This window comes from Mirounga leonina, unplaced genomic scaffold (assembly GCF_011800145.1).
Source record: "Mirounga leonina isolate KUSES-001 unplaced genomic scaffold, KU_Mleo_1.0 Mir_101595, whole genome shotgun sequence".
Taxonomy (NCBI): Eukaryota; Metazoa; Chordata; class Mammalia; order Carnivora; family Phocidae; genus Mirounga; species Mirounga leonina.
Window position 1 is genome coordinate 3,665,914 of NW_023270158.1, and position 25,420 is coordinate 3,691,333.

At 51.2% G+C, this 25,420-nt stretch overlaps 1 protein-coding gene and 1 pseudogene across 3 annotated transcripts in view; both read right to left on the reverse strand.

The window, feature by feature from the left end:
* Nucleotides 1–3,686: 3,686 nt before the first annotated feature.
* On the reverse strand, nucleotides 3,687–6,671 carry LOC118002696 (annotated as a pseudogene).
* Nucleotides 6,672–17,525: 10,854 nt separating this feature from the next.
* Nucleotides 17,526–25,420, reverse strand: part of RAI2 (retinoic acid induced 2) — a 60,727-nt gene continuing 52,832 nt past the window's right edge. For 2 of the 3 annotated variants that reach the window (XM_035000260.1, XM_035000269.1), the window contains one exon: nucleotides 17,526–19,511. In XM_035000260.1, the coding sequence (XP_034856151.1) occupies nucleotides 17,895–19,487 (1,593 nt within the window). In that variant the 5' untranslated portion in view covers nucleotides 19,488–19,511 and the 3' untranslated portion in view covers nucleotides 17,526–17,894. The remainder of the gene's footprint in view (nucleotides 19,512–25,420) is intronic. The other variant, XM_035000276.1, reaches the window with a different exon arrangement.

The window sequence follows — 25,420 nt, forward strand, 5'->3', positions numbered from 1 at the left end:
AAGGCTCGGGGCACTTATAAATGTACAACGTGTGGCAAAACTCAAGTAGGCGGGAGATACACCAGATGACGTTTTCCTGGTGGAGCGGAGGATGAGCCACGGCCCAAGGAGGTGTCGCTCTAGCCCAGACCAGAAGGATGACGGAGGCGCGGGGGGGGGGGGGTGCAGGGCGGAGGGCTTTCGCGGCCAGGGACAGCGAGCAGGGCTGAGCTGCTGTAAGCACACCCATGTCTCTTCTAGGAGACTTGTGGTTCTTTGGAAGACATCATAAATACATCTGGTGAGCATTTTATCAAAAACCTTTCGTCCTCATGGCGAATCAGCGGTTCCCACATCATTTGCTGAACACTGCTTCCTTTCCCAGCTGGTTCCAAAAAACCACCTTCATCGTATATTAAATCCTTAAGGAGAAACGCTAAGAAAACCTAGAAACGTGCAGCTTGCCTAGGGTTGAAACTAGCACGAATGAACACAGGATGCATGTTATTCCTCCCCTTTTATCAAATTAGCAAAGATGAAAAACAGTATTAATTATTCATGCTGATGAGAAGTAAATTTGGTACAAACATATCCAAAGGGCAGTTTGAAAATAAATATCTGTAAGAAGGCTGACTGGGTCCACAACAAGGGGATTTTCAGAATTAAGTAGAGGAGACCTATTCACATGGAAAGGCATGCAGTATATGTCGATCCAAGTAGGTCACAGAAGCGGACGGGTAGCATGACTTCCCCGGAGGAGTCTATTGTGTGTTTATACACAGATGTGTTGACAGATCTACAAGACCTTTTGGAAGATAGATACAAACATGTTTACAGTGGGCGTCTCTGGGTAGGTGGGATTCCGGGTCTGTTTCATTTCATTTTGCTTATCTTTACTTTCTGATCTGGCTGCAGCGTATTGCTTTTATAATGATGGTTTAATTACAAAAACACAGGCCATAGCATGTTCAAATCACTGTGGAAGATAAAAGGCAGTAACACATTGCCATGTAGTGGAAGGCAGAAACAGCAAAAGCATAAGAAAAAAGCATAACCTTGTCAGAAGGCCACCTTAATTTAATGACATGTATAAACAGATGAAACACCCATATTAAAAAAATTCAAGGATGGATTCTCAAAACAAGTATATGCTTTTACCCACCTTGTCATTTGCTTTCAACACTAAAAATAAAGGGTTAGAGAGAAAGGAATCTGCAGATGAACCAAAAGTAGGGCCCAGTGATAATATTGATCCCTGCACCATAGAACTGCAGGCAAAAAGCAGTCAACGCAACAGGAGTCCTTACATGGTGAGAGGTTCGAGTACAGGGACGACAGATCACGGCCTGGCATCGATGGCCAATGACACGGAATCAACAAGTAGAAAGCAACACCCGATAGACCATACGGATCAGTTACTAGAAATACAATAGAAAAAAAAAGACTTCACTGTATCTTTCAGCCTTTGACATAAGTAAGCAAAATTAAAGGGCAGATACTGATATAACGAAAAAGGTATTCGTGATAGACATCAGATTGGAAAAGAGAATTCAGTGTTTTTAGGAATCTATGGAACTGGAACAAGATCGAGTGCATCCTAAGGTACAAAGTACCCTCTGAATTACAGAAAGCAAGGTTAGTAGAGGCTACAGGCTGGGGCATAAAATTAGAGGTTAAGGGGATAGTCCTGAGACACTAACAATGAAAACAATAATCGTCCCTACCTTTCTAGCTACAGCTTCTTTCCCGAACATTCTCCTTGAGTAGTAGGCCTATCTATCTCGTCGTCTCCCCACATCCACAGACTTCGGGTCCCCGAGGTCAACCCGGCTCTGGAAGCGGACGATCCTGACGCATCATCACAGGAAGAAGGAGGAGGGTGAGCACCGTACGATAAGACATTCTGAGCGAGAGAGAGACCACATTCACAGAACTGTCATTACAGTACATTGTTGTAATTGCTCTAGTTTATCATTAGTTATTGCTGTTCATCTCTTACTGTGCCGCATTCATAAAGTAAACTTCATCAGAGACATGTATGTGTAGGAAAATCATGGTGTTTCCGGGGCCCGTTGGGTGTCTCGGAACGGATCTGCTGCAGATAAGGGGGACTGCTGTGTATCCCGTGGTCTCAAGGTGCCTCGACCTACTAGCTCCCAGGCACATCTTCGACTCCTCACACCTACATCTCTTCCCATCTTCTCTTTGCCAATCTAGCCCTCTCCAGTCCTGCGTTGTTGACAGCACGTCACCTGCCCTCGCAGCCAGGCCCCTGACGGGTGGCGGCCACTGTCCGCCTCCTGGCCCACAGCCCCCGCAGCTCTGAGGTCACCAGCTCCCGCGCTTCCTACCTCCCACGACTCTCTGGCCCTCTGGGTCGCCCGGGCTGTCGATCTCAGAGCTGGCTGCCAGAGGCCATGTCGGAAACGCTAAATTTCTTCCCTGGGAGCACTTCCACGGCTGACGCTCGTATTTATTTTGTGTTCCCAGGGTTTAGCAGAGTATCACCTACACAAGAGATACATAAATGTCGGCTGAATAAACAAAAGAACACAAAACCAAACTTTCTTCTGAAAAACATGCCCATTTCCAGTACATCTTCCAGTTTAAAATAAACTCATTTTTTTAAAAGATTTTTATTTATTTATTTGAGAGAGCGAGAATGAGAGAGGGGAGGGTCAGAGGGAGAAGCAGACTCCCTGCTCAGCAGGGAGCCCGATGCGGGACTCGATCCCGGGACTCCAGGATCATGACCTGAGCCGAAGGCAGTCGCTTAACCAGCTAAGCCACCCAGGCGCCCAAAATAAACTCATTTTTATTGATAGTTGTACTTGAATAATCCACGCATGCCCCCCCACCCACTACCATGACACATCTCACAGATGTCTGAATAGTAATGAAAGACGAGTGATCCCGGGGATTCTCGGGGCAAAGGCAGACAGGGCTTGTAGGAGAACTGAAGAAGTCCTGACCTTGTACGCACGTACTGAAAGGTTTATCTAAGACACAAACCAAGTGCTTTAAAGAAATGGCTTGCTGTTTTGGGTGCACGCATGAGCAGGAGTGCGTGTCTGTGTGCATGTGTGTGTGCGTGTTTAACTAGCATTTAAAGAGCTAACTATGACCTGTAAACACTTAACCTTTGTCCTATGTCCTACGGACAATTTATATCTTTTATCTCCAAACCAATTGCTAGCTGGTGCCCTTTTTTTTTTTGAACCAGGCTAATATTTTTCTCTATAATTTAGAGGTCACTTTTTTATGCTTTGGAATTGGAATTTAAAAATAAAAATATAGGGGCGCCTGGGTGACTCAGTTAAGCTTCTACCTTCGGCTCAGGTCATGATCTCAGGATCCTGGGATCGAGCCCCACAGGGGGCTCCCTGCACAGTGGGGAGCCTGCTTCTCCTTCTCCCTGTGCCTGCGCTCCCCCTGCTTGTGTTCTCTCTGCCAAATAAATAAATAAATCTTTTAAAAATAAATAAAAATAAAAATATAGAAGGTCAAAGTTGTTTTTGGTGTTGGTATCTCCTATAAAACACCTGTTTCCATTGGCTCTGTCAAATGTTCCCCTCTTTTTATTTTTATTTTTTTGGCTGGGTACAGTATACTTTATTGATGGCACATGACAAGGTAGGGCTCCCCAAGCCGCTCCCCTTCTTCAGGGGGTCGGGGATGGAAACAATGGAGGTCGTGAGATTCTCAGTGTTTGGGGGGATAAGTTGGGGCAGGGATTCCCCAGCAGCTGAGGGCCTCTCTTCCTCTTGCTCTTGCCGGGGCTGGTGGTCCAGGGGGCTCTTACTCCTTGGAGGCCATGTGGACCATAAGGTCGACCACCCAGTTGCTGTAGCCAAATTCATTGTCATACCAGGAAATGAGCGTGACAAAGTGGTCATTGAGAGCAATGCCAGCCCCGGCATCGAAGGTGGAGGAGTGGGTGTCACTGTTAAAGTCGCAGGAGACAACCTGGTCCTCAGTGTACCTCAGGATGCCCTTGAGGGGGCCCTCTGATGCCTGCTTCACCACCTTCTTGATGTCGTCGTATTTGGCAGCTTTCTCCAGGTGGCTGGTCAGATCCACAACGGACACACTGGGGGTGCGGACATGGAAGGCCATGCCAGTGAGCTTCCCGTTCAGCTCAGGGATGACCTTTCCCACAGCCTTGGCAGCGCCAGTGGAAGCAGGGATGATGTTCTGGGCGGCCCCTCAGCCGTTGCGCCACAGCTTCCCAGTGGGGCCATCCACGGTCTTCTGGGTGGCAGTGATGGCATGGACGGTGGTCAGGAGTCCCTCCATGATGCCGAAGTTGTCATGGATGACCTTGGCCAGAGGAGCCAAGCAGGTGGTGGTGCAGGAGGCATTGCTCACAGTCTTGAGGGAGTTGTCATACTTCTCATGGTTCACACCCATCACAAACATGGGGGCATCGGCAGAAGTAGCAGAGATGATGACCCTCTTGGCCCTGCCCTTCAAGTGAGCCCCAGCCTTCTCCATGGTGGTGAAGACCCCAGTGGACTCCACAACATACTCAGCACCAGTATCACCCCATTTGATGTTGGCGCGATCTCACTCCTGGAAGATGGAGATGGCCTTTCCATTTCCCACGGGCCTTAAGATACCATCCGTAGGTGAGAGAGCTGGGTACGGTGGTTTTCCCAAGAAGAGGAAAACGGAAGACTCGGGCAACACGTAGCCTCGTTTCTACCACGAGGCTGTGCACCTTGTTTTTCAGGCTAAAGTGATGGCAGACAGGCTTTGGGGCTGGGCCAGGTTGGCGGCCTCACCGAGAAGCTGGCTGGGTGCAGTGCCTACGTGTTCACAGGCGACCGGAGGCGGCCGTGTCCGGTTGGAGCCTGCCTGTTGCCCCCAAGGAGAGTAGTGGTCCTTGCAGTGGGGGACATGCCAAGTTTTGAGTCTTATGCTACAGATCTTCCCGCTTTTCCAAAGCAAGTAGAAATGCAGATTTTCATGTGAAGTCTCCCAACTGTAAGACGTAGGCATAAGTATATGAAAGCCCAGGCCAAGCAAAAAGTGCACGCAGGCCTCATGTGACCTCCGTGTTATCGGCGTAAGGCTTTAGCCCTCTGGCCGCGGGACATGGGCTCTTGAGCGGCCGGCCTTTTATTTATCCGTGAGGTAAAGCTAACCCCACGTTTTAAGGAAGAATCTCGGCTCTGCCTGTGAGCGTTCATTCCCTCCGTCCACCTTGGTTCTCGTTCAAATCCTCCATCTTCACAAGAACCCCTGCTCAGCCGACCACGGGAGCACTTGGGGCCCCACTTAAAGGGGGACAGATTCCCTCATTCCATCCAGGTCATTGCCAGGCTGTGTAATCTTGAGGCATCTGGTAAACCACAAAGTGTTGAGAGAGACTGAAACACGGGCTGGATACTGGGGAGTCGTTATGAACTTGGGGAGCTGAACAAGGCCTGGAACAGGAAGGCCCTTGGGTCACCTACGGATGGTATCTTAAGGCCCGTGGGAAGCAATTAAGGAATTATAAATGGGGGTGGGCGTCACACAGCCAGACCAGCATCCTGGACAGATCATTCTGGCAGCTACTGGGGGTAGGGGGCGAGCTCTCAGTGAACAGAATCCATCATTCAGTATGCACAGTGCCCTTGATAGAATCCCATTCAGGTATTCTTTTGGGAGGCGACTCCGGCAATTTCATTTTACCTTTTTCTGGGCTGTTGTCAGAGGAGGTGTCCCTCTGAGGATGGCCCGAGTTGTTGGGTTCATGATAGCCCGCAAACAGTCAAGCGCAACCACCTTTGTCTTTAAAATGCGAGAAGGAATCACGTTCAAGGTTGCCCGAACTCTGGGACCACAGCCAGGAAACAACATGGGACTGGCGTCACCACCAGAAAAAAGGCAAGGGAGGAGAGCTTCTGACCTGAGAAGCTGGTGGCCAGCGTGTGGCCTATGGGCAGGACAGGGTGTCAGCCTGGAGCGGAGGGGGGCTTGTGGCCACGTTGCTCCCCTGAGCTGGGCCACCCTGCTGTTCCCACGGCTCCCTGGTAGGAGCCTCCCAGGGGTCTGAGGCCCAGACAGCCTGGAAGGCAGACTGGCTGTGGTCAGACTCACACAGCAAAGGGGAGGTGTCCGCTTCTATGTACGGACTCCTTGCGAGTCTCTTTCCTATTCTCTGCCCCCACCGAAGCCCCACCTCCCCCTCCAGCTCTGTGTCTCCTCCATCTCTCTCTCTCACACTTTCTTTACCGTCCTCTGTCCCCCTCACACACACACACACACACACACACACGTGCGCACACACGCACACACTCCATCTCTCACACACACAGACACATCCGTGTGCCCCCATCTTGAAGTGGCATCCAGTCATCAGTCGTGCTTTGTGATCCATCCCCCCCCTTTTTTTTTTAAAGATTTTATTTATTTATTTGACACAGGGAGAGACAGCGAGAGCAGGAACACAAGCAGGGGGAGTGGGAGAGGGAGAAGCAGGCTCCCCGCTGAGCCGGGAGCCCAATGCGGGGCTCGATCCCAGGACCCTGGGATCATGACCTGAGCCGAAGGCAGACGCTCAACGACTGAGCCACCCAGGTGCCCATCCATCCCCCCTTTTTAACAGAGCTGAATAAAAGCGGTAGAGTGTTCTGCGCACCACACAGCTCAGTGCTGCTCTGTGAGTGTCGCAGCCCTTCTGTCTCGTGGGCAGAGTGGGTCATGGTCCCGTCGGTCGCATTTACGGTCACTTCACACCCTCTTCTTGCTGCGCCGTGGCCATGGCCTGCCCTCTCCTGCTGCCCATAAACCAGACTGGTAACGTGAACCTGCCCGGGTGATGCAAGAATTCAGTGCAATGGTCCTGGGACCGGGCCCACGAAGCGTACAGAGCAGTGCCCCTCAGCCTGGTGCCCATGGGAATCCCCTGGACGCCGTCAAGCTCAGCACCCTGCCTCCCCTGACCAGGGCCGTGGGACCGTCTGGGGCCCAGGCCTGGGCCCCAGCAGTGTTTGCAGCTCCCCTGGTGGATCCACGTGTGGCCAGGGCGAAGAACGGGCATTTAGAAGAGCGACCCGTGGCAGCTGTAACGTGGGGGGTTGCTTGCCCACCCCCCCTCGAGCGCAGTGGCTCGAGTCTGGGGCCCGTGCTCTCTGAGACCTCACCTTCCATCCTTCCCTTTTGCCTTCCAAGAGCCCCACCGCCCTGCACCTGCTGGATTTCTCTCCTCCCCACCACGGTTGGGGCGGTTGTCGCTTGGGCTCCATGCGTTCTGAGTCTGTGCCATCCATCCGTCCTCCAGCTCGTAGTTCAGCCTCTCTCCCTGGCTTTGCCGAAACAAGGTTTTCCATCCATTCCTAAAGGGTGAGGAGGTGCCTTCCTGAAAACTTGGGGTCCTGGGGACTTTCGATCTGGATCCTTCCCCCGGGTGTCCTAAGATGCTCACGGACTAGCTGCTTCCAGAGGACCAACGTCATTAGCAAGGTGCAGGTGTCAGGACGACCGCGCGTGCGAGCGCCGTGTGGTTGTTGCGGAGGCTGCCAGCAGGAGGTGCTGTCCTCCCAGCGCAGCCGGAGCCGGTTTGTGGTGCTTTCTCCCCAGCAGGCGGTGGAGGGGGGGAAGCAGTGGCTGTTCGGACTTCTTGTGAAAATCCGTTAACTGCAAAGGCTCCTATTTCTGTGGCGGAGAGGTCAGCAGCTCTTACACAGGATGAGCAAGGGATTCCTTTTCTGCACGAACCTCACAAACTCTTTTCTGTAGTTATTTCAAATACAATTGCCCTCAATTTGTCTAGTAGCTGTGTTCCTGAGAGGCTGCCCACACGCTAGATCTTGTTTAAAGGGCACCCGAGGAAGCTCTCTCACTAAAAAAAAGAAACTGCTGTTACCTCTTGTAAAGTGAATTTATATCTCTTTTTTTAAAGATTTTATTTATTTATTTGGCAGAGAGAGAGAGCAGGAGCAGGGGGAGCGGCAGGCAGAGGGAGAAGCAGACTCCTTGCCGAGCAGGGAGCCCGATGTGGGGCTCGATCCCAGGACCCTGAGATCATGACCTGAGCCGAAGGCAGACGCTTCACTGACTGAACCATCCAGGCGCCCTGCGAATTTATATTTCTAATTCAAACAAAAGTTTATCTGCTCCAAGACATGAGATATTTATAAGAAGGGTTTGATAAACAGGAGAACAGCTCTATATGTTTATCTCAGAGGAAGGCCCCATGGCCCTGCCCACCAGACTGCAGGCTTCTGGGGCTGCACAGCCCCCCAGGGCCACTACAGAGCTGCCTCTGGGGCATGGCCTTCTATGGGCTGGGGGGCTGAGCGGTGGCCTCTGGACAGGGGGGGCTATCTGCCGCAGGAGAAGGAGGGAATGGTGGCCTGTGCATGCCTCGTACCAGCAGGCCCTGGGCATATGCCTTATGTCATCGATCCCCACGACAAGGCAGCTGAGTCATGGTTCCACAGAGGAGGAAACCAAAGGAGAGTGAAGTTTAAGAACATGCACCACTCTGATTCCATGGCCAATCTTGCCTTTGAGGTTTTTCCTTCCCACCCAGGTCTCTTTATGTCCTTTTCTAACTAGTCCCTTTTCCTGTTCAGGGCCAAGAGATCGACCCTCTCTCAGGCCAGGACAGAAAATGAGATGACACGTAAGTTGTTTCAACTCTTAGTCAGTAGTCTGGAGGAGGGCATGACAGTGCTTGGCTAGAAAGCTACCTCTGTAGAACAAAGTGGAACCCCAAAATATGCCAGCTACCACGAAAAGCTTAATAAAATCAGGAACTTCCGTGACTTTTGTTGGCCGTGGTCTCTATCACTAGCCATTAAGAAAGTATAATACAAACTGATGTATGGAGCACTCTGTCCTTGGTGCCTCAAACGCGTTACCTCATGTGCTCGTGGACACTTTATTACTCCCATCTTACAGATGAAGAATGGGGGCAGAGAGATGAAGTGCCTTGCCTGAAGTCACACAGCTAGAAAGGAGAAGTGGCAACTGAATCCAGACTCTGTAGCTCTAAAGTCGGCACTCCTACCTTCTACCCAGAGTCCCTAGCCACCCCCTGGCTTAAATGGAATTGAGGGCTCCCTAAATGCCCCATGCAATGTGCTAGGTGTGACAGATACAATGACCTCGACCTTGGCCCTAGAGCAATTTATGGTATAGTGGGATGGACAGAGACATCCTTTCAGATGAATGAGGTGGACAGAATGATACAGGTGTGCACATTGCCATGGGAGGGCCGGAGGCAGCTCTCAGCTTATGCTGGAGTCGTCACAGAAACCTCTCTGGAGGCGATGTTATTTGGAGCTAAATCTTGAAGCATTAGCCAGAGTAAGTAAGGGGCAGGGGGTGTCAGGGCACTGAAGGGTGGACCCACAGAAGCTTATGCTGGGAACTGTTAACCTTCTGTGTTCCAGGAGGTGGTCCAGAATCTGATCTCAGAGGCCAGAGACGGGATGCCTCTTCAGGGTGTAAGGATGTATCCAACACCAGGAGCTTTTGTGCAGCAGAAGAACATGGTAAGACTTGACTTTTACGGAAACTATTCTGGTGGAAGAATAGGAAAGAGATTGGAGGGCGTGGCTGCAAATGGAGGCATGGTCCCCACCCAGTTCTGAGCCCATTTGAAACGTCTGGGCAAAGGATGATGTGGGCTGGGTCAAGAACAGTAAGTGTGGAGGAAAGGAATGGCGGATTGGGGGAATATCAAGGAAGCAAAGTGAGCAAGAAGGGATGTGGGAGGTAAAGGAGAGGGCAGAGTCATGGAGAACGGCCTCACATTTCTTGCTTGGGCAATGGGGAAGAGGGCAGCGGTAGAAAGTGGGCAACACAGTTGGAGCTGGGGCAGGGGTGAGGAAGAGAGACGCTGCAACAAGTTTTAGGGATGATGAGTCTGAAGTACCTATAGGACCACCTATAGGACCTCCCTGCCTTAAGGATGGCAGGGAGGATCTTGGGTGTTTGAGTCTGAAGGGCTGGACACTGAGATGAATCAACACAATGAAGATGTTGGCAACAGTGAGGAGAGTGGATGAGGTCACCGCGCGAGGGCACGTGGGTGAGAACCATGGACATGGGCAGTCTGCGGCGGAGAGAAAGAGAAAGCAATGGAACATCAGCTCTCTGTCCAGGGAGGGCAAAGGATGACACAGTCAGGAGAAGGAAGAACATGGATGAGAGGCGTGTCAGGAAAGCTAAGAAGGGAGAGGGGTAAAAGCACCCCAAGAGGTCAGCAACACAGGGCTTGAGAGGTGCCATGACTCCCTAGGTAATTACGGTCTCTTGTAATGTGAAACAGAAGCAGCACTTCCAGATGTTACAAAAAAGAAAAAAGACAGAGGGAGGGAAAGAGGAAGGAAGGAAGGAAGGAAGGAAAGAAGGAAGGGGCTTCAGTAAAACACTGATTAAAATTTCATTAATTTGGGGCGCCCAGGTGGCTCAGTCGTTAAGCGTCTGCCTTCGGCTCAGGTCATGATCCCAGGGTCCTGGGATCGAGCCCTGAGTCGGACGGGCTCCCTGCTCAGCGGGAAACCCGTTTCTCCCTCTCCCACTCCCCCTGCTTCTGTTCCCTCTTGCTGTGTCTCTCTCTGTTAAATAAATAAAATCTTTAAAAAAAATTTCATTAATTTGGAAATGTTTAATGGCTCAAATGGATTCTGCTGGATTTTAACCTTCATGGTGGCAACAAGGGGTCTGAAGGGTAAATAAATAGGACACGCAGGCCCCAAGTGAATTGTCTACAAGACTGTGTCCTGTTCATCTGGTGCTTGCACAGATCACTCGTGCCCGGGATCCAGAACAGGTCCAAAGCAGAAGGGCCTGACAGTGGCCGAGTCCACGGCAGGGTCCAGTATAGCCAAGAGGTGATAAATAAGAAAGTAAAGAAGGCACTCTGTGTTTCACTTCAGTAAGCAACTGTTGAAGCTCTCCCAGCTGCCCTGCACTGTGGGCCACAGACCGAGCAGTCCCTTCTACAACGTGGGTCTGTCTCAGGGAGCCTCCAGCCTAAGGGCCAGAACCTCGCGCGCTCATTCGGATGGGAGGGAGAGGCCTGCCCTAGAGACTCACTCCCCTGCAGTGGGAGAGCCAATGCCAGCCCTCGATCCAGGACACCCTGCAAAGCATCATGTCATTCCAGCTCAGGCCAGTCACCAATGGCCGGAACAATGACAGAGTCAGAGAGGGGTTTCCCCTGCCAGGTGCTTGATGCATTTTGAAAAGATCCCCATTGAAAACAGTGGCAGTAAAAAGGTCTCAGAGCTTAAAGAATGAGCCCTCCATTTCAGTTGCTCTCCCACTGCCTGCCTAGTCTCATTCCCCAGCCACACAAAGAAAACACACTGTTCTCATCCACCCTCAAGGACCTCAGGAGCACCCATTCACTTACAAATAGTTGATAAGCTCTTTACCAATAATGTTATCCCTGTATAAACAAGATTCCCCCAAGGACTTCTGCCAGATAAGACCTTGTTAGCTGGTTCCCATTAGTCTGGTACTTGAAATCATAAAGCCGCATTCAAGAAAACATCACTTGTTAACAACAAACTTTTCATGCCGTATGCTGGCCCTGCCTCAAGGAAGACTGAATTCCTGGTGGCCTGTAATCAGGGGATGAGTGTTTGCTTTGTGGGGACAGTGCTGGGGTCCTTGACTGTTTCTCTGGCATTGGTACCCAGCCCCGCTCCTGGAGGAGAGAACCATAGTCAGGAACCTGGTCTCCTAATTCTGAGCTCACAGGTCATTGGGCCACATGCGCCCTGAATGTCCCCTCTACTCACGGAGAAAATGTAAAATGAGATAGTAGAAGGCACGCTGCCCTGTCATTCAGAGTCCGGGTGGAGAAGCTTCCGCACTGGTGGAGCCCCTCATCAGGCCTATTCAGGGCAAACCACTCGGAAGAAGGGATCCCAGATTCGAAGAAATGAGACATGGGTTGATGAGGCTCCGAGGAAAGTTCTGACAGTAAAGAGAAACCTGGGAGAGTCAGACAGGTTGGGTCCAAAGGGAAGTGAGGATGTATGAACAGGAAATAATGAATCAAAGATGTCAGGGCCCAGTGGGAAGTGGAGATATGTTACCAGAGTTATCTAACTGACCGAAGATGGGAAGGAACCATTGAGTTCTAGGAGGCTTTGCTGGAACCCACAGTTGGTTCCCAATTTCTATCTGGGGTTCCTTTATTATTTTTAAAAAAGATAACAGCATAAAGCTCAATAAATGAGATATAATTCATATACGGTACAATTCACCCATTTAAAGTATATAATTCAATTTTTTTTTTTTTTTAATATAGTCACAGGGTTGGACAAGCATCACCACAGTCGATTTGAAAACATTTCCATCACCTACCTGGAGTTCTTGATTCTACAAAGTAGATGGAGAAACTGGGAGAAAACCAACCAAGATGACAAAAGGACTACAAAGTAGGAGCTCAGAGAGTGCGAGAGGAGAAGGGACTCTTGAGTCCAAGGGAAGGAGGCTGTGGAAAGATCTGGTGTTTAAATAGGGAACTGCTAGGAGGAGGAGGTTTGGCCTTTGTTTCCATTAACGACAAGCAAAAAACTGGGCTCAAGCGCATCAAGAAGGACTGAGGTGAAACCCAGGAAGAAAATCCCCACCCAACTTCCTGGCAATGTTCATAAACTCCTGGGTTATGCTGCCCTTGCAAATAAGACTGATGAACGCCATCACGGCAGGGGGTTTGAGCAACGGGTCCTTCCAGCTTCATGGTGTTGGTAAAATGTGAGGCTTCCCTTCAGAACTGGCTGAGTGCCTGCCCTTTCTGTGAGGTGGAGTAGGTTCGCTGAACTCTGTTTTCTAGAGAGAAGTTTCCAGAGGGCCCTGTTAGATGCTGGATGAGTGATGGCCCTTTGGATGGATGAATGGGGCTTCCAAAGGATGGCTTCCTGGTCAGATCAGGCACGTGGTGATAAGCCAGAAAGTATGAGTGGGGTACAGAGACCACAGCTTCAGATCTCTCTTCCTGTCTCTTGATTGAATTCATTCTTCAGAGAGTTTTTGAGCTCCTGCTGGGGACCAGGTATAAGTAAGACAAACCCTGGGACTAAAGCAGTGGTTCTCAACCAGGGGTGACTTTGCTCCCCAGGGGACTCTTGGCAATGCCCGCAGACATTTTTGTTGTCCCAACTGGGGCGATGGGGGACAGGTGGGAGGGGTGTTACTGGCATCTCAGGGGAGAGACCAGAGATACTGCTAAACATCCTACAGTGCCCAGGACAGTGCCCTACAACAGAGAATCATCCAGTCCGAAATGTTAACAGTGCCAAAGTGGAGAAACCTTGAGGTAAAGAAATAGGATTCAGGGCGCCTGGGTGGCTCAGTCGGTTAAGCGACTGCCTTCGGCTCAGGTCATGATCCTGGAGTCCCGGGATCGAGTCCCACATCAGGCTCCCTGCTCGGCAGGGAGTCTGCTTCGTCCTCTGACCCTCCCCCCTCTCATCCTCTCTCTCTCGCATTCTCTCTCTCTCAAATAAATAAACAAAATCTTAAAAAAAAAAAAAAAAGAAATAGGATTCAGTCCCCACTTTCAAAGAATTTAGTCTGTTCATTGTGGTATTTCTTAATATGGCTTGAAATATGACCTAGTGAAAATTTCTACGTTGGGAAAAACTCTCCAAGTTCCTTATTTGAAGCGATTATAAATAAAACTGAATTCCCAGTACCATTCGGGACTGAGAGCATGGGCCTATCGATGTAAAGGGGTTCGTTACATTCTTACTAATTGACTGGGTTATCAAACCTTAGACTTAAAAAAATTATTTAAAGCAGAGGGAGGACAGTTTGCAGGTGACTTGCCATCTTTATCAGCAGAGTGAGCCTACACTTTTGAGTATGTATCTAGAACATAGCTGGACGGAAGATAACCTATAAGTTGGGTTAATATAGTAAACCTCAAGAGTTCATCTCCTTTAACTTGAACTCGTTCGTAATTTCGGCAGGGCATAGCTACGGTCTCACTTTGCTTAGAAATCCCCTGGTCTAACAACAGTTGCAGATGGATTATTTGCAACATTTTGGAACTAGTTCTTTCCAGCACTCATATATGCTACTTACTATAAAATCAACCGATATGTTAATTAAAATAAATACCAATTTATTAAAAGGGCACCCTAAGGACCTCAAATACACCCTATTTTGTTTTGCTGATGTGGGAGGTCAGTTATTTGACCTGGTGGTAGTGAGCTGTTCTGGAAAATTGCCTTTTTTATTTAATGAGGAGTAAAGTCGGCCAGAATGACCTCTAACGCTTTTTTCCCTGCTGTTACAAGTTTTCAGCTTAGCGGCTTTTGAGTGTGGGTTTTAGAGGCTTGGCATCGCCACCCTTCAGCTTGAAATCTCCCCTTTACAATTGTACCAAGTGCTCTGGGCATTCCAGTTAATTGGAATGGTTTCGAAAATAATTGAAAAAAAATCTGTAATTCAGACTCTTCGCTAATTCATGCTGGTTTTTGCCCCCAAAGGATCCAAATTCCTGTGGGTTCATTGGGCTTCAAACCCAATATTTAAGAATCATTGCAAAGTACATATTTTTAAGTTGTTGATACTTAAAAACTGAAAGCAGAAAACTCTTCCGAGCCTCAATTTCCTCACTTGTAAAATGGAATCTAAATCCTTTCCTGCTCTATTAATTATGGTATTTATGGAGATAATCACGGTATTGACATACTCTCTCAGTAATTGGCTACCTTTCCCTCCCTTCCTCCCTCCCTCCATTCCTTCTTTCCCTCCTTCCCTTCCTTCCATCTATCCCTCCCTCCCTCCTTTTGTTTGGAGTTTTCACCCTTGCAGACAAACATGTTCATGCTTAAAGTATGAGAGTTTTGTATTTGAATCTAAACAAATCTTTGACCTCACTTTAGAATTTTCTACTCACTGTCAAGGACTTCCTTGGTCAGGATAGTAACTGTATCGTCTTTAAGTCTCTATTTTCCATCAGTTTTTATTTTGCCAGGAGGATAACTACCCCCAAATATGGATCTTTATGACTTGTTCCAATTTTTTATCATTTCTGAACTGAGGCCAGCTGATGCCATCTTGACAAGTCTGAGCAAATATCAACATTCCTGAGGACTAATCCTATTTCCTAAAAGACCGAAAAGCTATTCTTTCGGCTGGTTGGCCCAAACATTTTTTTTTTTTTTTTTTGAGAAGAAATGGGAAATTAAGTCACGAGAAAGTCTGATACAAATCCCGCCGAAACCTGAAAGCAGGTTAGCTGGAGGCAGTTGTGAGGGGTGGGCGAATAAGTGAGCACAGCTCTTTGAATCAAGCAAAAAAAATGATGGGGCCTGACTTTGCCCGTGGCCCCCTCTGTGACCCTTGTGGGGATCACATGTCTCATGCAAGGAGCCGTGGTTCCAGGCTGATAATTCTTACATCAGGTTTGTGCGAAAGGCTGAAAACCTCTGACTGGGGAGGGAGCATGGAACCAAACCACCATGGAACCCTAGGCTCACCCTGGCCACAGCAAGAAGCCCTTTGTTCTCCTCATTCCCTGGCCTGTGGGCGGCCAAGTGGATTCCAGTTTCCATCAAAGGCAGGGGAAGGTGTCACTGCCCCAACAGCACTAGTGGATTCCAGTTTCCATCAAAGGCAGGGGAAGGTGTCACTGCCCCAACAGCACTAGCCTGAGCCTGGTCGCTAGACAACGCTCTGGGGAGACCTCACGGACCACAGGGGGCAAACCTCCCCGCGCCACAGAGGCCCCCAGCCACACACGACTGGCAGGCCCTGGGGCTGGACGCGGCAGGGGCGGAGGGGGGGGGAGGCCTGTTCCAGGGATCTGTCCCAGGGTGAGGGGCTAGGCCATGCCGACTCCCCACCCCGGTAGGCCGTGGAGCCAACAGTTCTCACCCAACCAGCACCAACAGCTGAAGAGAAACGGGGCACTTCCAGACACATCGAAGAGAAATTTGTGGCTTGAGGTTTATAATGTAATTACAGGCCGCAAATGCCTTCCTTTACCACCTATATGTCACTGAGCTTTAAGCACCTGCTTCTTCTATGGGCCAGATGGAGAATTCTGTTCCCCTGAAGCCAGGTAAGCAGCAGCTCCTGCGGTAGTAAGTACGCTGGGAAGACGGGGGCAGCACAAGCGACCGCGAACATGGGGGGAGAGACACCAGCAAGTCCCCGGGCGCATTTGGGTTGTCGTCTCCGAGACCAGAACACACATGCCACGCTCAGGAAACATGGCCAGCAACCCAGCACGGCAGTAAAAGTGGAAGAAAAGAGTGCCCTGTGCGGAGGCCAAAGGGCCGGGGTGTAACCAGTGCCGTGAAGTAGGAAAGAGAGAATCCATTCTGGGGGTAGAATCCAGGACCGGCTGAAACGGTAACCCTATCCACGGCGAGCCTGGTAATAAAAGAACAGTCTCGCAACTGCTTTTCCTCCTGTTCATGTTCTCAGTAACAGCTGGATGCATGCTAACTGCAAGACGTGCAAGAAAGAGCTCTAAGTTTAAAGGCAGGCACGCCGTAATCAGTCTCTCGCCAGCACAGCTTCAGACTCAGGTGTGATGTGCCACCTAGTAGGTCTCTTTCCAACGTACACTCACGGTTCCTGATTTGAGTGGGGGGGTTCTGTGCTGTCACGGAAGAGCAGCATACTGTTCCCTTCTTCCAGGCTCCTCGCTTCCACCCAACGAGAAATGGCTCAGCCAGGGGTGTTCAGCCTCGGCAACCACTGACATTTGGGCCGGATCACTCACTGTGGTGGCGGGGTGGGGGGGGGTGTTCCGTGCCTGTGGGATGTTTAGCAACGTCCCAGGTCTCTACCCACCAGATGCCGATAGCATCCCTCCCGCTACCCCACCCCACCCCACCCCACCCCACCCCACCCCCACCAATCCTGGCTCTGACAACCAGAAGTGTCTCCGGGCATTGCCAGATGTCCCCGGGGGAGGCACCATCACCCCCAGTTGAGAACCACTGGGCTACACTAAAGAGGGGCGACTTTTTCTTTCCTTCCCGACCCCACTCCCGAGTATCTCTACCCCCAGGCCAGGAACATGTCTGAGCCATCTCCTGATCCACCAGCAAAGGACTTACCTCTCGTTCTGAGTGGTCTTCAGTAATACTTTTGACTTGCAAGACTTTCAGTCATTCAGAACAATGCTCTTACTGCCTTTGAAAAGAAGGTCCTTTGCAGCTAAATTCTGGGAGGGGGTGGGGAGGAAGCAGGCAAATTTTCCTTTTAGACACATTTGTCTGTTTTAGTCTATAGAAGGCTCAGACAGAATTCTCCACACCTGGGGTCAATGGGAACTGGAAGGGACTTGAAGCTCGCCTCCCTACCCCTTCTCTGTGCCACATTTGTACAAATGAAGAAACCAGGGTTTCGAGGGGGATGTGACTTGCTCCAGGTCATACATATTTCCTAGGCTTCCTTTTATGGGGGCATAGGCCAATACAATTCTTCTCTGCCCGGTATGCCCGAAGAGCTTATAGGTCCCAAAGCACAGAGAACTTGTCGTGCTTTATAAGCAATGGTTTTGGCCAAACCACACCAGTTAAGGAATGCAAATTTAAAAAATGATAGAATGCTGCAACCAATTAGTGCAAACAAACATTTATTGTGAAATAGTCATCCTACCCTTTATTAGGTATTACATCATCAAAGCACTTTGTGGCAATGAAAATAGCTTTTTTTACCCCTCTGATTCACCCAATATTCCATTAAAGCTGCAAAAAATGTGCAATCTGCTTGAAAAATAGGTTGCTCTTATTTACTCATTTGTGAAAAGTCAAAAATTAAAAAAGAAAATGATACTAGCTTACAGGGCCTCTAGAGCCAATTTGCCTTCCCGCTTCCCAACTACTCCCCAAAATAATTAACAAAGATAATTTGTTTTAAATGCCTTTTTATAAAACCAATGCACCTTTCCCCATATTATAATCATAAAAATTTTAAAAAGCCATTATTTACTTTCTTGGAAAAAAGGTGGCCAGCCGTTGTTTTTTGATCGGGAGCATGTGTATTTCCTGGGAGTTCACTTTCTTTAACTTTATGCTCCGGTTTTTGATGGGTTTCCGAAGGGGCTCCGTGCTGCCCATGGGCTCTTCCCCTTGGCTGTTGATGTCATAGCCCTGAAGCACGGAGTCTTCTCTTTTGAAGGAGAAGTTTTTGGTGGACACGCCCGAGAGGCCTTTGACCTTGCCGCAGAAGATGGCAGGCACGGCGTCTTCCACCGAGACAATGACCTTGGCCGCCTGGGACTCGCTCACGGTCTCAATGTGGTTTTCAGCCTTGACCTCGCCGCCGGGTTGGTTGGGCTGGCTGGGCAGCTGAGGGGGGTCGCTGCCGCCCACGTGGCTATCCATCAGAGCCAAGGCCCCGGGGGCCGTGGCAGGGGCAAAGGGCACTTCCATGCCACTGGGAAGTTTCTCAATCACGGCGTGACCTGGGCTGTCCATGGACCCGCGGCTGTCGTACAGTGTCTCAACGGGAGGCTCAGACTTTCGGTGGGCTGCCAGCGACAGGTCCAGGGCCGCATCTTCCTGGCAGATGGGGGGACTGACTTCGCCAGCCTTACTGAGCCAGGGTACCGACTTCATGGACAGATCCAGGGCCTCGTTCTCACTCCCCATCTTGATGACCGTGTGGCGGCTAAGCTGGAAGTATTCCCTCGGCTGCAGGATATCGAAGGGCTTCAGTTCCTCCTTCTCCAGGGGGGGCTGGGGGCCTTTAAAGGGGTGCAGGCCGAAGGAAGATGGCGGTTTGGGGAAAGCGGAGCTGAGCTTGGAATCAGGACTCTGAGGCACCGGGATGGGGATGGGGATGGGGACCGGCACGGGCAAGGGGACGATCACGGGGTAGGGCACCAAGAGGGTGGCCGGAGGGACCAGGGGGGACAGGGGGGAGTTAAAGGGCTGGGGGGGCACAGGGGCGTATCCAGGAGGAGGCTGGCAGGGTGGGGGGCCGAGAGCGCCCTGTGAGGGGAAGAGGTTCTGGAGCACGGCTTCGAACGGCAGCGTGGGCTCCTGCGGCTGGCTGGGGATCCGCAGGTCCAGGAGCTGGGGCTGGGCCTCAGGGTCCTCGGCCGCCTGGAACAGGTTGTTGTGGATGGCACTGGAGGAGCACGGGGCCTCCTGCGGCAGGACCAGAGGGGAGTTGAGGTGCTGGAAGACGTGCTGTTCCAGCACCACGGGCAGCTGCACAGGGCCCTGCGCGGTCATGACATACGCGGCATTGCCATTAGGGTTGAGCTCGGGCGCAGAGCTTCCCTCCACCTGCATGTGAATGGGCATCACCACCGGGCTCTCCCCGAGGCACAGGGGCTGCAGCACGGTGGCCGCCACCTTCAGAGCCACGCCGCTCTGAGACTCGGCCGGGGGGTTCAGGATGGATGGGGCCGGCACGGTCACCAGGGCCTTCTTTACCAGGTCAGTGGAGTTGATGTTCCAGGCCTCGGTGGTGATGAGCTGGGCCATGCCATTCTCCAGTCTGTTATTGGCCAAGGCAGGAGAGGAGTCGGCCATGTCCATGGAGAGGTTCTGGGACCGCAGATCGTCCATCACTCGGCTCTGGTGTCACTGGGCCTGCAACACAGAACGCGCGATGTGAAGCTTCCGTCGGAGACTAGTTATACTTGCCTTAAGTGCTCCCTCCACATCTTTTAAAAGTTTCCATATCTCGGTGCACGAGGGAGCACACCCATCTCTCTACGTACACATACATGTTATAGATATTTCCTAATGTATACAAACACACCCAAATGATCAGCTGTGCACCGAAAGGCCCAATTTAACAGACGATTAAGCTATAAACACAGATGATGTAATGACTAAACAGCCAAGAGAGGTTAAACAGAGTATTTTTAAGCCCAATACTCAGCTTATATGTTTAGCCTTCGCCGAACAAGTTCCATTCCACGGTGCCATACTGGACGGTTAGCATGTGTGCAGATCTGACTTGTTCAAATTCAGATGGGCAGCAAAGACTTACTTTACTTCGAGGACAAAATAAAATCCTGTCACATTAGAACATTTTTTTTTTTTAATTAATGTATAACGTATTACTGGTTTCAGAGGTAGAGGTCAGTGATTCATCAGTCTTATATAATACCCAGTGCTCCTTATATCACATGCCCTCCTTAATGTCCATCATTAGAACATTCTAGGAAAATGGAAGAGGACCATCCCAATTATGGAAAGCCTTTTAAAAACTCTTTATAGCAATAATTCTTCCCAGATTGGCTTGATGAAAAGAGCAGCAGTGCATTTCCACAAGCATCATCACAGTTGTCTCGTGGACTCCCTCTGACAAATGCCATCCCTCCTCCTCCCCATCACAGGAAAATCCACTCCGCGGAGCCGGGCGGACATGGGATAATTGCATGAACGCTCATCGGGCCCAGGGTCGCTTCCCCTAATCAGCTCATCTGTGTGACCCGTGACCTCTCCTAACTTCTAGCTGTCAAGAGGGGATGTTGCTGATTCTAGGGCTGGGGAAATGGAAGATTTGTTGGAAACAAACATCCTCAAACGTGAGCTACTCTTTCCTGACATCCTCGGCACTTCTGGCCGCCTCCTAAGAGGCCGAAGGAACCCAGGGCGGGTGCTTCCTGGAGGAGGCAGGGCTGCCACAGCAAGATGGCTCTCCATGGAAACGCGTCCATATTTAGCCTTGTTGCCATGGAGAAGGCAGGCACCATGTCTAACTAGAGATCTGTGCAGCCCTGGAGTCTGGTTGGGCTCAATAATAATTCAATAATCCTCAGGCTCACCAGGCAGGCGTTGGGCAACTCAGATTCTTGACCTCACCTGTTGGAGCTGTCTAGACTTTAGCCCCAGGGTCACCTCACGTCCTCCTCTCCTCACCCCTAAATTACCAACACATCCGCCACAACAAGGAGAAGAGGCAGCCCAGCAGGCCATGGGAGTGGAAACGAACACACGAGGCCTCACTCCCGGAAGGCAGCTTTAACAAATGAACAAAGGTGTGATATTTCCAGATAATCAAAATGTGTCAAATGCATAGAACAAGGAGTTTCTCTGAAGCAGGAGGAGGGGACGGCAAGCGGAAGGATGCTATGTAAACAACTCTGTGGGTGATGCCCTCGGCAGGGTGGCACTTGGGTGCCTCTGAGGGAGGGCTCCAGAGCCTGACTCCCTAGAGCCAGGGTGTCCTCCGGAAAGCAGGAGGTGACCCAGCGTGCTGGCCAATAATTCTTTTAGGGCGGAGTAGGGAGGCAGCCCGCCCCAGGGAAGCTGAGAGGGCTTGCCCCAACCCAAGGGCCTGGATTTTCCTGAGAGGAATGCCCCCTGATGCAGCCCAGAGAATATCATACCTCCAACACACCATTGGTTCCCTCATTCCTGAAGGCATGCATGCATTCACTCATTCAATTAATTGATCTGCTGAATGCCTACTGCACACCGGCCCTTCACTGGGGGGGCTAGAGATGCTGTCATGAGCCAGTCAGACAAGGTTCCTGCTTTAGCGGAGATTAGAGGCCAGCAGGGCACGTGTCTTTGAACGGAGAGATTTGCTAGCATGAGAAAGCATCAGAGTTATGCGAGGAGGGGCACCAACATCAGCAGGATGAAGCTTTGTTGGCCACTCACTCGCAGCCCTGTAAAGGCCCCGAGAACCTGAGGTCTCCTCCAGAAGGGTCTGCCCTGTCCCTCACAGAGACCAAAACTCCCAGGGAGGGGTGAGAAAAGGCTACAGGGAAGCTGGGGTGGGACTGGTGAGGACAAGGACAGCAACAAGTAAGAGAAGATACCCATGGCCACCCATCTGAGGTGCCTTCTGATGGCCTCTGAGGCAACTCACCAGGAGAGGTCAAGACATGTTCTGTGCCATCTTTGGGCTTCCTGTGAGTTTAGGATTACCCAGCAGGAAGGCGCTTTCTTGTAACGGGCTGCACCTATCTGCCCTTCCTGACAAGATGGCCTCCCTCCATCTCTGCTCCTTCACGCACCCCTGTCCCCTCTCAGACAGAGAAGGCAGGCTTCTCAATGCTTCTTCCCCCTGCTCCTGGCACACACCTTCCTCTCTGGTGCCAGCTTTCACCTCTTCCTGTGAAACCTCACTCCTCTCCCTGCCTGGTCCTGGTTCTAGGCCTCCTACTCGCCCAGAACCTTCCTGTTCAGAGCGTGAGGAGGGCACCTTGCCAGGACAGAGGGTCCCTGCTCCTTCCACAGATGGCCAGAGCCACAACTCACTGGGCATTTTCTGTGTGCCAGGCCTCTGCCAAGAATGCTGAGAACTTTCCATGCATTACTTCACTCAATCCCCAGAACAACCCCATAAGAGGGGTCCTATAATTATGCTCATTTTACTGATGAGAAAACCGATTCCCTAGGAATGTTAGATGACTAGGATAAGGGACACTGAGGCTGGGATTAGAGTTCAGGGTTAATCCCAGGCTTCTTCTCCCAGTGGGAGCTGTGAGGGCCACCCTCCTTCATGCATTTGGTTTCTTGGCAAGAGCAGTCCTCTACAGCCTTCCCTTCAACACCGAGCGCATGCGTCCGCAGAGCTGTGTAAAAGAGAGCCCTTGAGTATGAGCTTTCCTCAGAGTGGTGGTGGCCAGGTCCTTTCCAGAAAATCATTGAACTATTTGCTTATTCTCTTTTGTCCACCAGGGCCCTCCTCTGTCCCCCTCACCAGGGAAGTAGCTGAAGGGCCACCAGAGTTCCTGACTTTGGGGAATACAGCCCAGAGCCCTGTTACTGGTGGGCAGGAAGGTCGGCATCCTCTACACCCTGGCTTTCCTGAGACAGATGTCCTGTGGGCGGGAGGGCAACTCAGCACCTATGACTTACAGGGAGGCCTTTAGATCTCCTGCTGCGGACTCAGGTCTCTGGGAGCAGGGCTGGGGCAAAGGGGAAAGGAGGCACGAGCCCAATCTCACTTCCATGTCCTCCCACATGACAGCTTTGGACCCCCTCCCCCGACTACGCAGCCAAAGTAGGCCCCGTGAGCACCCCCAGTCCTTCCCTCAAGCACCACTGGCCTGCTGAGATGAGGCTTGCATTTGGCTACACCGGCGAAGGAACGGGTAGCCCTGCCTTCATCACGTACCCTCCTGCCTCCCAGGAAGGTTCTTCTCTTTCTCTCTGCTCTCCCTCCCCTGTCATTCATCACGCCACTGGGTGCCCCAACTCTGAGTCAGCCGCTGGGAGCCCCGAGGACCCACAGTGCGGGCACGGAGGGTGGTGCTGCTGCCCGAGCCAGGGCGGGAGGCCCTAGCCATGCCCTGTGAAGACCAACCAGCTCATGAGATGGGGGTTCAAAGGGCAAGTCTCTACCCCCCGCCCCAGCATGAGTGAGGGGGAGGCAGGTGCACTAGGGACCTCTTCAAAGCAAGAGGAATCACAGAAGCCACCAACTGATGCTCAAGTGGAAGGGCAGGAGTTCTTCAGAGATGACAGGCAACATTTTGTTCAGGTGTTTCAAAACATCTTTTGCAAATGGGTTTAAATGAGGCCATCCATCGGTCTCTGTCTTGCCCACGCCCATCATGACCGGGGTTGGGGTGGGGGGTGGGGGTCCATAAATGCAGTGTGGCCAGATGGGAAGTGGGCAGTTTGGATCTGCGGGTCACTCTCAATCTCTTGGCCCTTGGCCAGCTGCTGGAGCTGGAGGGTTGGGGTCCACCCCAGTACAGGCCACGTGCCCCCCAGATGGGAACTCTGGGGAAAAGTCTCAGGGCCCAGGGCTAATGAGGAGGTGAGGAGAGGCTGTCTGGGGCAGTAGTTAGGCTCAGAGACCTGTGGGGTCACAGAATGGTTATCTGAACCCCTCGTCTAGCTATCACCAAGATCTAAGTGTACCAGAGGCAGGTTCTCCCTAGGATCTGTGTCTCAGCCTGGAGCCCTCTTGAGCCTCTGCCCTTTCCCAGCCAACTCCTGCTCATTCATCACACTTGGGGTCTTATCCTCTGAGATCTCACCCCCACCTCACTGAGGTCCTACAGGACCCCAACTTGCCCTTGTCTGGTCCTGAGCTCCCCTCATACTTGGACTGCCTCGTCACTCATTTCTTCAGGAGCGAAGGACTGCCTCATTGTTCTCTCTGTATCTGGTGAATAGTAGGCGCTCAGGAAATGCTTTGTGAGTGAAGGGGTGCATGAATGAGCATTTAGGTCTTCCTGAGTCTGGTTTCTCCTGCCCAGCCTCTGGTTGCAGGCTCCCCATGTATACAATCATGGCACGTCAAGGCTAGCAGGGATGTTCAAGCTCACATCTCCATCCTCTTCCTGACTCTTTTTACAGATGAGGAAACTGCGACCCAGAAAGTCTGACCAAAACTTGCCCAAGACCAGTTTTTACAAAAGTCCCCATGCTCTCACTGTGACAGAAGCAGAGGGTCAGGCCCCAGCGGCACCATGGAGGGTAACACAACAGCCAGCCACCTTCGCCAGCCAGCGGCATGACAGTGAGCCCCCCTGGGTTCCTGTGTCTCTCTGGCACTCCCAGGAAAAGAAAAGTGAAGTGAAGCTGCCTGTGTGCTGTTTTCCTTCTAAGGAGGTACATTCGGGAGGAAGCTGACCCGAGGTCTAACTCCCGGGCAGTCAGTTAGGGACCCGCCCCACATCTGCACCCCACCAGGTGCTGCTGCAAGCCATGCCTGCCTCTCAGGCCTCCTGCTTCCAGATTGTTGCCCTTGTGTCACCCTACGGGCCTCCTTACAGATTGACATTTATATAATGAGGATTTGTTTATGGCTTAATTTAAAAAGCAAAAACACTTGAACACTCAGATAATTTAGACTAGTCTCCAGGTCCTAGAGTCCATCTAATTTCCTCATTATGGGCATTATCACTCAGTCTCAATCTCTCTCTCTCTCTCTCTCTCACACACACACACACACACACTCTCACACTTCCAGACAGCCCAATCCCCTCAGCCCTAGTGCCCTCTGCCACACCCCAAATGATGCCGTGGGGCCCCCTGAAGAGCCTGCACCAACGCAAACTGAAGGAACTCCAAAATGTGGCTGAGAACTCCACACTGACCCAAGACAGAGTCCTCAAGACCAGTTCAGGTACAGTCTGGGGTCTGAGCAGGGAATTTGGAAAAGACCCTGGAGCATGCCAGCAGTCCCTCTCAGAGGCCAGATCATCTTCTAGGGAGGGACTTAATTTTATTTTGTGAATTTAGAATATTTTCACCATAGACAACTACCAAGATGATCACAAGGCTCTGGTCTGCAGAGCCCAGTGCCCCTGAGCAAACACTTTACAGCTGGGCATGGGGTATGAGGAGCAGAGGTTATTTAACATACAAAGCAACTCAAGCCAGGGACCACTGTCTGAGGTCACCGGAAGGCAAGCCCAGCCTCAGGGGACGTGATCTTAGTGACCCTGGGCTGGGTGGGCAGACTCCACCCCCAGGTCCTGGCCCTGCTCCTGAGTATGCCCCCTTTAGCCCCAACAGCAGGCAGATGTGACCTGCTCTCTTCTTCCATTGAAATTAGCCTCATCTAGATTTTTCTA